Genomic DNA, 12,668 nt, shown 5'->3' on the forward strand with positions numbered 1-12,668 from the left:
AATGTGTACTGATCGTCACGGTGCGAAGGAAGTGTACAGTGTCACATGTCTGTGGTTGTGCAAACAAGCCAAGTGAGTCTTCACCGCTTTCAATACTCACGACTAGCAGTGTTGCAGTAGCAGGACAGGACAGGACATTGGCCTGCTTCCACCGTGTTGTGGCGAGGTTGTGGGACTGGGGACTGCCAGTGTTTTTAAGTCAGGTTGTCGCCGCCTGGGGACACTGGCGGATCGACCCGGATCTGTCACAGTGGATGGAGAAACTTGATCCGGGTAAGTCAGGTCGTGTGTTGTCATGCTGATGTCATGACGTACTTCATGCATAGTGTATACGATTATAACCCCTAACTCGATGTTAAACAGACACATTCATTCTTTATTTCACCGTTTCAAACAAATCATGTGTCCGTTGTTCTAGTTTCGGTTTGAGCTGACCTGATTCTCGACGGGACACCCATCCCGACTCACGGATAGTCACGTGACATGGCTCATGTCGGTAAAATATATTCGTTGAAGCAGGATCGCGAGGGGGTACATGGGGTTTAACGCGTCCCTCGTTAGTATTTATACCACGAGCTCCCGCATAACCCCGTATACAGCTGGTATACGCCGAGTGATCCTGCTATAACTTCTGTCTGTATGTGGGTGTCTTCACTCATCAGGGTCGTGTTGCATAGCGGAAGGACCAGGAAGTTGGAAATGAATGCGTGTAATGTAAGGTTTGTGGGGTATTTTATGAAAAATAAAGAATTGTCCCCGAAAATTCTTGAAAAAATAATTATCCTGCAGGCTGACAAAATAAATTTCTGCCACAGATATAACATATCGACGTAAAACCAAACTCACTCACTCACTCTTCAAATTAAGGCTCGTAGTTGGAAATACAAATATCTGTTATTGTAGCTGCAGATAAAGAAATGTCTAACCAGGATACAGCCTCCCCCTGCCCCTGAATATCAAGTCCCTAACTCCCCAAAAATATTATTTGTTTTCCACATGACTACATGACGTGTGGATACAGCTCATGGACTGCTACTCCGATCTGGCCACAGCATCTCAGGATGTGTCTTTACTAGTCCTGCACCATGACCGTGGAATATATTTATTTTATGAAAAATAATAATCTAGAAATGCATACAAAAGCAAGTCTAGCCAGCTCAAGCTATCTCTATTCCACAAGTAGGCAAATTCCTCGGCGAGTTTACTGCGATCTTCATCATTTGGTATGAACTTTTTAAACGGAATGGCGTTGATGTCATCTTTTGGTGACGTGTCATCGAGGTTATTGCCCGATACCCTGTTTTTGTAGGCACACATCTGAAACATGTGCTGGCTCTGATTTTGCCTCAAATATGACATGTGCCGTACCCGGGTGTAAAAGTCAACATTGTCACCAACAAAATAGTACCCCTAGTGCATTTGTTTTCTGTGAGCAAGAAGAGCTTCTTGTTCACCAGCAAGGTAGAAGATTTTATCAGGAGTGGCACCATATTCCAGCATTTCACCTCTTGTGTGAGCTATGTTTTCCTGTAGCTGACGCTCACGTCTTCCATCACGCTCACAGTGCTCTTTCCACAATTTTATAGTCTCTGGCCAGTCAGAAGCAAATCTTTCAACCTGATTAATAGTAGCATTGTAGCTGAGACTATCATGCGTGGCATTTAATCGGTTGAACAAGGACTTCTTGGCCCCACCTTGCAGGAGAATGATGCTGTTTAGGTGTTGCACCAGGCTCAGTTGCTGGTTGTAGAGGGAGATCAGCTTCGAACCAGCTGTCACGAGGCCAGGAATAAGGGACTTAGCATCCTTTAATTTGTTTAACTGGAGAGCTGGGTTTGAGATAAAAATCTCCAAAAAAGACCAGTACAAAGGAGCCTTTGTTTTCCATTCACTTACTATGGAATCCCATGTAAGATTTAGAATGGTGGACTTATCATTCTTCCTTAAAATGGAAGGCTCATTCTTGCCACATAGACCAGCAATTTCCTTTGTGAGCTGTTTGGTGATCGACTTCAAGACATGTACCCTTACGTCTTGTATGTCTAGTGCCACTGTCGATATGTAGCAGAAGTCTGATGTTTTCAGGGCCGTCAGCAGGGGGAAAAGCGTCAGTGCTACTGTGAAATGGCCATGCTGTTGTGAGGGAATTGATACCTGAAAAAAAGATTGGATATCTTAACTACAATATACCTACTGTATGTAGAATTTCCTAATTACAACACATTTTGAGATAGCTGACTGACAAAGTCGCTGGGTTGTCATTAAACAAGTATTAAGTAATTTATGTCAGCAAGTGTATCGTCTTGTATCGATACTGAAAAAACGTATCATAAATTGTATCGTCACATTAAAACTCATGATCCATCGACGCATCGTTTCACGCCTATTATTCTATAGTCACAATATCATATTTCATATCCATGCAATAAATTATTAATATGCAAGTTTTATCATGATATTATAAATAGTATAATTGTTTGTATCAAAAAAGATGTACTCACCGTAATGTCACTGGTCTCCTTCCCAATACATGATGCTCCAGATAAATCTGATCCTGTTGGAAATAATGTTTTCCTCCTGGCCGGTTTCTGTTCGCAATCTTGTTTAGCAAGCGTTTCTTAGTCTCTGATCCATGGGTGTCATACAAACGGGACACAGTTTGATGGTATGAGGTTCTAAGTTTGTCAATAATATCCCTGGCTCTCCACAAGTGTAACTGACATTTTTTACAAACAATATTAGTTGAACACTCAATTGAAATATTTGCTTCAAGATACTTCTCAAATAGTAAACAAATGTCCGTTTTTGTGTCGCCTCTGAATAATCTCCTCCTGTAATTCACATCCTTGACATCATTCCCACACACAAGGCAAACAGTAGTTTTGTCTTGGGTGAAATATTCACAGTTTTAGAAAGTTTGGTTGGAGTTCCTGAATTTTGTGGGGTAAAAGCCATCAGGACATGTTACTGAATAATAGAATAAGTCAGATAAATGTAACAGCACAGCTCCAAAACCAGTAGCAGTAAAGCCACACAAAGGAACCATGTGGCCGTTCTTTGTGTGTCAGTGACATCTGATACTACCATGCCCTGCCCTCTCCCTCCCCCCTGCCCCCAACCAAGACTCATGACCAGGGGGGTAATAAATACAGGGATGGAATCCACTTACATGTGTCCAATTTACATTTCAAGATTGCCCTGATAGGAAGGCTCTGAAAATGTTTAGTCTCTGAAATCAGCGTAGGGAATTTTTTTATTTTTAGAGTCAAGAAGGATATTGTGTAATATAAGATTTCAGAGACTAAATGTTAGTCTATGTCTTTACTAGTAGTGCTGCCACTTTCTCTACACGTTTATAATGTACAACAGTTTCTGGGGCCACTCTACCACTAACCAACACAACAAGAGGCCGTCTGAAAACGCGTCATAGCGAAAACAGCACCTCATCTAATGCGATAACGGCTACTATTGCCTGGCAAAAACTGCACCTTATTTTGTTTACCATGGTACTGAAATACATGAAATTAAACTCACATGGTCACTTGCAAACACAAATAATTGTGAATTTAAAAAAAAATATATGTACAATAGTAGTTAGTCTCTACTCGCCTCCTCTGATTTGGAGGAGCAACTAAACTTATTGTGAAAACATTACATGCTTTGAAGTAAAATTAATGAAATTGAACTCACATGGTCACTTGCAAAAGCAAATAATTGTGAAATGTTTTACGCCTTAAAACAAGTTTACATAAAAACATTGTCTCTACTCGAATTTACTCACCAATTGGGAGGCACAACTAAACTTATCGTTAAAACATCACATGCTTTTAAGTTTTAGTACCTTTACCCAAATTAACTCAATGTCAGGTTGAAACTGAGTCTGGCGGAAATGTCAAGATATTGAACTACAGGTTTATTATATATTTAATATTTATTTTTGTAAGTAGGAAATAAGTAGTATTTTTATAGATATTTCATATATATATATCCCCTTTCTGCCAGCATCACAAGAATTTTTCATCGTATAACAGACTGTGTCTCCACCCAAGGAAAACATATATACTACAATGAAACAATAAAACATGTAAATAAAGCATACTACTTATCATTATTAAAAATGGAGGTGCCGTTTTCACCCAACAACTAGTAGCCATTTTCGCCAAATGAGGTGCCATTTTCGCCCGAGAAATCTGTGACGTTTTGGTGAGGTTCCATTTTTGCCTGCACCCCTGAAAACCATCATTGCTGTAGAGTGACAGGAGTTACCTCCCCTGTTTGGTGTGTGGTTTGTATACAGTGTGACACCAGGTGGCAGTACAACAGTATGGTGTGTTACCTCCCCTGCGTAAGGTATCTGGGCATTAAGGAACTAATATCAGCAGACAACTGTGAATTGAAGGAAGAGGTCGATACTGGTGACAGACCTTTGATGAGCATGTATATGGCTATGCAAACTTCAGAAAGACTTTTCTTCTGTTAGGTGAGATCGACAAGCAGGTGCCAGTCTCAGGATGGAGGCTGCGGCAGGTGGGGCGACCGGGGAGGAGAAGCAGGACGCAGGTAACGTTGTTTGTTAATTTAGTAATTTATTTGTTATTCACAACCCAAGTGTTCCATGTGTGTTTTTTCAGTTATCCTAGTCCGAGTATTGGCGGTCATTCCTGAACGTAAGATCTGCATACAATGCCTCTCGTTTCATTGTTCCTTAGGCAGTGCAGCCAGCACCCGTGTAGATCCGGGGTAGAATAGGTCTTCAGCAACCAATGCTTTGATGTAAAAGGTGACTATGCTTGTCATAGGAGGCAAGTAACGGGATCGGGTGGTCATGCTCGCTGACTTGGTTTGATGCATGTTGTCGTATCCCAACTGTGGATCGATGCTCATGACGTCAATCACTGCATTGTCCCGTCCAGGATCGATTATTTAAGGACCGCTGTCATATAGCTGGAATATTGCTGAGTACGGCGTTAAACAACAAACCAAACGGATTGGTTGGCAGTAGCAGGGCAATAGGTTCCTTTCAGGGAAACATATCAGGTTGCTTTACCAGGTATCACATACATAGGCAGCGTGTCAGCGTGTATATCCCCCACTTTGTGTCACTTGTGGCAATCGTTAACCATGATCTATCTTGAGGAATAGTCCATTTCAATGACAGGACAACAATTGGATTGTGACAAGGCTATCTATGTGAGAGGGTCTTGGGAGGGAAGTGTCATGTGACAAGGCTATCTATGTGAGAGGGTCTTGGGAGGGAAGTGTCATGTGACAAGGCTATCTATGTGAGAGGGTCTTGGGAGGGAAGTGTCATGTGACAAGGCTATCTATGTGAGAGGGTCTTGGGAGTGAAGTGTCATGTGACAAGGCTATCTATGTGAGAGGGTCTTGGGAGGGAAGTGTCATGTGACAAGGCTATCTATGTGAGAGGGTCTTGGGAGGGAAGTGTCATGTGACAAGGCTATCTATGTGAGAGGGTCTTGGGAGGGAAGTGTCATGTGACAAGGCTATCTATGTGAGAGGGTCTTGGGAGTGAAGTGTCATGTGACAAGGCTATCTATGTGAGAGGGTCTTGGGAGGGAAGTGTCATGTGACAAGGCTATCTATGTGTGAGGGTCTTGGGAGTGAAGTGTCATGTGACAAGGCTATCTATGTGAGAGGGTCTTGGGAGGGAAGTGTCATGTGACAAGGCTATCTATGTGAGAGGGTCTTGGGAGGGAAGTGTCATGCCCGCTGAGCAGATCCATGCTTGAGGCAAACAGTGAAGGTTGTCTTTGCATGGACAGCTTTGATGTTATGATGAACATTTGTGCCTATGGGTTTGTCTGAGTGCTTGGTTACACTTCCTGTTTCAGGTACAGCCACTAACTGCATATTCTGCATGACTGACCCATCTGGAAGGAAAGGGTCGGAAACACGGTGGCTGGTCACAGCCGTGCCAGACAAAGTGATGTGTCCACCGCCCGTCACCGCATTCACAGAGTTAGGCTCTCAGATGAAGGAACAATTCCTTGCTTCACTGGTCGCTGCCTGGAAGGGAGGCATGGTGTTCTGTTTTGTACACCAGTCCCAAGAAGATGCTATAAATATGATAATAAGGCACTCCGAGGTGAAGCGGGTCATCCTACACTTCCTGCAGACGGTGGACCCATCATTGAGGGACATTCGGATGGAGGTAGAACTGCGGGAGTTGGGGCGGCCAGCGGAGCAGACAGCACAGAAGTCAGGTAAGGCTAAAAATATAATAGGCTTGGTCCTCAGGCACTGTCTGCATCATCATAAAGTCTGCTGAACGTTTTCTTTTCAAAACATTTTCAAAATCCTAATACCTTAAAACAATGTGATCCAATATAGCAAACAGTTACTTTCCTTAACATGCGCACTGCTTCATGTTACTGCGCATCTCGTGTTACTGCGCATCTCGTGTTACTGCGCATCTCGTGTTACTGCGCATCTCATGCTACTGATCATCTCGTGTTACTGCTCATCTCGTGTTACTGCGCATCTCGTGTTGCTGGGCATCTCGTGTTACTGCGCATCCAGTGTTACTGCACATCTCATGCTACTGATCATCTTGTGTTACTGCGCATCTCGTGTTACTGCACATCTCGTGTTACTGCGCATCTCGTGTTACTGCGCATCTAGTGCACTGCGCATCTCGTGTTGCTGGGCATCTAGTGTTACTGCGCATCTAGTGTTACTGCGCATCTCGTGTTACTGTGCATCTCGTGTTACTGGGCATCTCTTGTTACTGCGCATCTCTTGTTACTGCGCATCTCGTGCCACTGCGCATCTCTTGTTACTGCGCATCTAGTGTTACTGCGCATCTAGTGTTACTGCGCATCAAGTGTTACTGGGCATCTCGTGTTACTGCGCATCTCGTGCTACTGCGCATCTCATGCTACTGCGCATCTCTTGTTACTGCGCATCTAGTGTTACTGCGCATCTCTTGTTACAGCGCATCTCTTGTTACTGCGCATCTTGTGCCACTGCGCATCTCTTGTTACTGCGCATCTCTTGTTACTGGGCATCTTGTGTTACTGCGCATCTCTTGTTACTGGGCATCTAGTGTTACTGCGCATCTAGTGTGACTGCGCATCTTGTGCTACTGCGCATCTCTTGTTACTGCGCATCTTGTGCTACTGCGCATCTCATGCTACTGCGCATCTCTTGTTACTACGCATCTTGTGTTACTGCGCATCTAGTGTGACTGCGCATCTCGTGTTACTGCGCATCTCTTGTTACTGCGCATCTTGTGCTACTGCGCATCTCGTGCTACTGCGCATCTCGTGTTACTGCGCATCTTGTGTTACTGCGCATCTAGTGTTATGGTCATGGCGGCAATAGGAGTTTGTGTGCTTGTTTAAGTAGGGAGGCCCTTTCCCAGGTTGATGGTTCTCAACTATATATTTGGTGACATACTACATTAAACAAGCTACCCCCTCCCCCTGTACTATGTTTTTTAAAGTCATAGCCTGAGAACCAATGCTTTTATTTTTTTAAGCCTAATACTGGTACAGGGACAGAGACAATTCTTCTGTAAACCCCCTCACTTGTTTCTCCTCTCACTTGTTTCTCCTCTCACTTGTTTCTCCTCTCACTTGTTTCTCCTCATATACATGACAGGCTGCTGGAAATATGGATGTAACATGAAAGTGCTGAAACGGTTGTATCTGTTGTGATCTGCAAACATATGATACTACCTATTGAGTGGATGTTTGTTGAGTCGTGAGATCCCCAGGGATGGGACCAGCAATGTGGAGGTACGGTACAGTCAGTTGATAAGGTGGAATGTTCCCATAGCCTATGTCAAGCTCACTTGCAAAATAGAGATTATTTCTCATACATCAGATTTCTGAACATTGACCATTTGGTTAATAACATCAGGAAATAACCTTGGCAGACTTAACACGATAGGTGGTGGAACACCATCTAGCTCTGTAGTTCTCAATTTAGAAGTAGTATATTATCAGTTATGGTGTCTTTAGGTGCCATATTCAGTGTCATATTAGGTTAGCAGAAAAATATTAGGTGAGGCGTCATCCACCAAAATGAATTTATTATGCAAAAAAGTTTACACTCTCTGGTATCCATATCGCACATGTGTTGTCAAAATACAAAGGTGACACTTACAACCAAACGTTGATGTTAAGGGTCAAAGGGAGACTACTCTTCAAACCTTATGGGCCAAACCTTGTTGAAAATTTTAACTATAATCTTTAGCAATAAAGTCACAAACGTGATCTTAAAAGCAGATTAATGTCCTTGCACAGCACAATTAATGATAGTAAAACACAAACAGTGTCAAATAACAAATTTTAGTACCAGAATTTCCATGTGATTCCAAGATGACTGTTACTTATGGTATACAGTCTCATAGTAGGTCAGTATCGCCAGAAACCTATGATTTTGGGTGCGAATCATAGTTTGGCCTGATTATCTTTCTATGTTTGTCAGCTCCATGTCCGTTCTCGTGGGTTTCACCAAAGTGGTTAACGTCTGAGACCTGCCTCACCTCGGGCTTTCCTCCCACATTAAGCTGACACGCCGTGATATAACTGGAATACTGTTAAAAGCAGCGTTAAAAACCCAAATCACTGACTCATGATATCAATCACTTGATTGTTTGGTCCAGATTTGATTATTTACAGATCGCTGTCATAAAGCTGGAATATTGCCAATACAACCTATTCTGTGTTTCAGCCTCCAGTGACCCGAGCGAGAGGGAAGCAGTGAGCCCTGGAACTTCCCAGGAGTCTGATCTTCCCGGTAGGTGGGGAGACTGTAGACACAAGATAACACTGCCAGTGTGGCATTCACATGATTCCGAGTATTTTAGTATGACATTTGTCAGTCAGGAAGCTCATTCCTGATGTATATTATCATGTGACGTAAGCTGATGCTGACAGTTTCAGTCTATTCTAACCACCCTGTTTGTCTCCAGTCTACAGCAGGGAGGAGGAAACACGGGAGTCTGGGACCCCCCAAGGAGGGAGCTCTGTCACGCCAGGTGGGTGGAGACAATGTCACAATGGCAGATCACAAAAAACACATAACTGTTACACCACCCCTGACATTATTTTTTTATGCAAAACTTCATCCTTGCATCCCAAACAAATATGAGGTCTATTCTCACCATTGTTTCTCTAACCAGCTGGTTAATATCCTCACTGTAAGATGTGAACACTGTAGTTTTAAGATGTGAACACTGTAGCGGTAAGATGTGAACACTGTAGCGGTAAGATGTGAACACTGTAGCAGTAAGATTTGAACACTGTAGCTGTAAGATGTGATCACTGTAGCATTAAGATGTGAACACTGTAGCTGTAAGATGTGAACACTGTAGCTGTAAGATGTGAACACTGTAGCTGTAAGATGAGAACACTAGATGTAAGATGTGAACACTGTAACTGTAAGATGAGAACACTAGATGTAAGATGTGAACACTGTAGCGGTAAGATGTGAACACTGTAGCGGTAAGATGTGAACACTGTAGCAGTAAGATGTGAACAATGTAGCTGTAAGATGAGAACACTGTAGCTGTAAGATGAGAACACTAGCTGTAAGATGTGAATACTGTAGCTGTAAGATGTGAACACTAGCTGTAAGATGTGAACACTAGCTGTAAGATGTGAACACTAGCTGTAAGATGTGAACACTGTAGCTGTAAGATGTGAATACAGTAGCTGTAAGATGTGAATACTGTAGATGAGATGTGAACACTGTAGCTGTAAGATGAGAACACTGTAGCTGTAAGATGTGAATACTGTAGCTGTAAGATGAGAACACTGTAGCTATAAGATGTGAACACTAGCTGTAAGATGTGAATACAGTAGCTGTAAGATGTGAATACTGTAGATGAGGTGTGAACACTGTAGCTGTAAGATGTGAACACTGTAGCAGTAAGATGAGAACACTAGCTGTAAGATGTGAACACTAGCTGTAAGATGTGAATACTGTAGCTGGGATGTGAACACTGTAGCTGTAAGATGTGAACACTGTAGCAGTAAGATGTGAACATTGTAGCTGTAAGATGTGAATACTGTAGCTGTAAGATGTGAACACTGTAGCAGTAAGATGTGAACACTGTAGCTGTAAAATGTGAACACTGTAGCTGTAAGATGTGAACACTAGCTGTAAGATGTGAACACTGTAGCTGTAAGATGAGAACACTGTAGCTGTAAGATGTGAATACTGTAGATGAGATGTGAACACTGTAGCTGTAAGATGAGAACACTGTAGCTGTAAGATGTGAATACTGTAGCTGTAAGATGAGAACACTGTAGCTGTAAGATGTGAACACTCTAGCTGTAAGATGTGAACACTAGCTGTAAGATGTGAATACAGTAGCTGTAAGATGTGAATACTGTAGATGAGATGTGAACACTAGCTGTAAGATGTGAACACTGTAGCTGTAAGATGTGAACACTAGCTGTAAGATGTGAACACTGTAGCTGTAAGATGTGAACAATGTAGCTGTAAGATGTGAACTCTGTAGCTTTAAGATGTGAACACTGTAGCTGGGATGTGAACACTGTAGAAGTAAGATGTGAACACTGTAGCAGTAAGATGTGAACACTGTAGCTGTAAAATGTAAACTAGCTGTAAAATGTGAACACTGTAGCTGTAAGATGTGAACACTGTAGCTGTAAGATGTGAACACTGTAGCTGTAAGATGTGAATACTGTAGCTGTAGTTGTAAGATGTGAACACTGTAGCTGTAAGATGTGAATACTGTAGCTCTAAGATGAGAACACTGTAGTTGTAAGATGTGAATACTGTAGCTGTAAGATGTGAACACTGTAGCTGTAAGATGAGAACACAGTAGCTGTAAGATGTGAACACTAGCTGTAAGATGCGAATACTGTAGCTATAAGATGTGAACATTGTAGCTGTAAGATGTGAACACTCTAGATGAGATGTGAACACTGTAGCTGTAAGATGAGAACACTGTAGCTGAAAGATAAAGTTCCCCGACATATGTTACAGCGACACCGACCCCCACATTAAGAGACCCCCAGGCAGACTCCGACCTCCATGAAGCCTGCTGGAAGGGGGACCTGGCGACCGTGAAGTGGATCCTGACAGCAGGTCGGGCCGACATTAACTGTAGAGACGAGAGTAAGGGGACACCGGTTATAGGGGCAGCACGGTGTGGACACAGAGAAGTAGTGGAGCTCCTTGTGAGTGAAGGAGCTGATGTGTCGCTGGTGGACTGTGACGGTAACAACACTCTTCACTTCGCATGTATGGCTGGAGATGTCGAGATGGTGAAGTTTGTGCTGTCACTGAACGTGGTGGTCATCGACACCAGGAATAACTACTGGCAGACAGCGACCGACATGGCGAGACTCTGGCGACATCACCTCGTGATGGATCTGCTGGAGTCCCGTGGCGCTCAGTGACGTCGGTGTTTGTGTACACGCTGAAGGAGGACATGTTGTTACTGACAGTGACATGGTGTTTGCTGTTCAAAATCGTCATGCGTTATATTTCAGGTTTTAGGTGTAAATGTTTGTTAAAGTGTCAATATAGATGCTGTGTGATTACTGATTGGTATGTAAAGACTACATCTTGTGATATAAATCTGTGTCAATTGTGTGTTACGTGTTTATGATTAATCATGAAACAGACAACACGCTGTTTGTTTACATCTCGCTGCACTCTGTGACCTCAGACTGAGCCGTGGTTCGCCCAGCTGACATGGCGCCAAATGTACAATGACAGTGACGTCACACTGATGATGACGTCCCGGGTTTACGGCAAAGGCCTAAGAAATAAGTGTGCCAACCATGATTTGGTGTGCCAGGATCCGAACCCTGTTAAATGGTATTCCAGTATTCCGGTATTCCGGATCTGGTTCACAGATGCCAATAGTTTTGTGTTGACGTTTATTATTTTAATGCAGGTCATGACTGGTGATTAACGAACTCCGCCCAAAACATCGATTGATACCTGTTATGGATGGATTGCAAACACAAGTACAACACTTGTGGTCGATAATTAAACAAAGACAGAGTATCTTCTTGTTCAATGGAGTTGCTTTAATGTGCAAACTGCTGCTGCTGCTGAAATATTTTTGAGCAGCGAGGAATGTTTCTCTCCCTTTTCTCCATTCAACGAGAAATACAAGCTTCGATTCCCCCGAAAAGCCAAGTTTCTTACTGACTTACAGCAGCAATACTTTGGACCATATTGAAACAACTGATGTCAAGCAGGCAAGCAAAACGTAAAAGAAAGTAAAAGTATAGATTCTTGTCCCTTTAGGTTAAAAAAAGACATTCGATTCTTATTCCTACTGTTGTCTTCGCTCACTGAGGCAGTGAGGTAAGCAAGTGGTTAAGATGTTTGTTCGAATTCTATTCCCCACATGGTTACAATATGTGAAATGTATTTCCAGTTTCTTACACACGTTTTCACACCTGTTTTCACACCTGTTTACACACTTGTTTACTCATTTGTTTACACACTTGTTTACACACCTGTTTTCACACCTGTTTACACACCTGTTTACACACCTGTTTTCACGCCTGTTTACACGCTTGTTTACACACCTGTTTTCACACTTGTTTACACACCTGTTTTCACACCTGTTTTCACACCTGTTTACACGCTTGTTTACACGCTTGTTTACACACCTGTGGATGAGAAACCCATTGGAGATAACTGGT

The 12,668-nt window shown here is 42.8% G+C and overlaps 1 protein-coding gene across 2 annotated transcripts; it reads left to right on the forward strand.

Moving 5' to 3' along the window:
• The first annotated feature begins 15 nt into the window (after positions 1–15).
• Positions 16–11,583, forward strand: LOC139447383 (histone-lysine N-methyltransferase EHMT1-like). Of its 2 annotated transcripts, none has more exons than XM_071228705.1 (6): positions 16–273; positions 4,481–4,560; positions 5,853–6,224; positions 8,701–8,766; positions 8,942–9,007; positions 10,987–11,583. In XM_071228705.1, the coding sequence occupies exons 2-6, from the start codon at positions 4,512–4,514 to the stop codon at positions 11,400–11,402; spliced, it is 969 nt and encodes a 322-aa protein (XP_071084806.1). In that variant the 5' UTR covers positions 16–273; positions 4,481–4,511; the 3' UTR covers positions 11,403–11,583. The 2 variants fall into 2 exon arrangements, with proteins under 2 accessions (XP_071084806.1, XP_071084807.1); XM_071228706.1 differs by lacking the exon at positions 16–273 and adding an exon at positions 3,599–4,203.
• Positions 11,584–12,668: the final 1,085 nt, after the last annotated feature.

The sequence above is a fragment of the Haliotis cracherodii genome, unplaced genomic scaffold (assembly GCF_022045235.1).
Source record: "Haliotis cracherodii isolate W230 unplaced genomic scaffold, xgHalCrac1.p SCAF_7, whole genome shotgun sequence".
NCBI lineage: Eukaryota > Metazoa > Mollusca > Gastropoda > Lepetellida > Haliotidae > Haliotis > Haliotis cracherodii.

Coding starts and splice junctions, on each gene's coding strand:
- LOC139447383 (XM_071228705.1), top strand. CDS start 4,512: ATGGAGGCTGCGGCAGGTGGGGCGACCGGGGAGGAGAAGCAGGACGCA. Junction 6,225..8,700: donor GCAGACAGCACAGAAGTCAG/GTAAGGCTAAAA, acceptor TCTGTGTTTCAG/CCTCCAGTGACCCGAGCGAG. Junction 9,008..10,986: donor AGGGAGCTCTGTCACGCCAG/GTGGGTGGAGAC, acceptor CATATGTTACAG/CGACACCGACCCCCACATTA.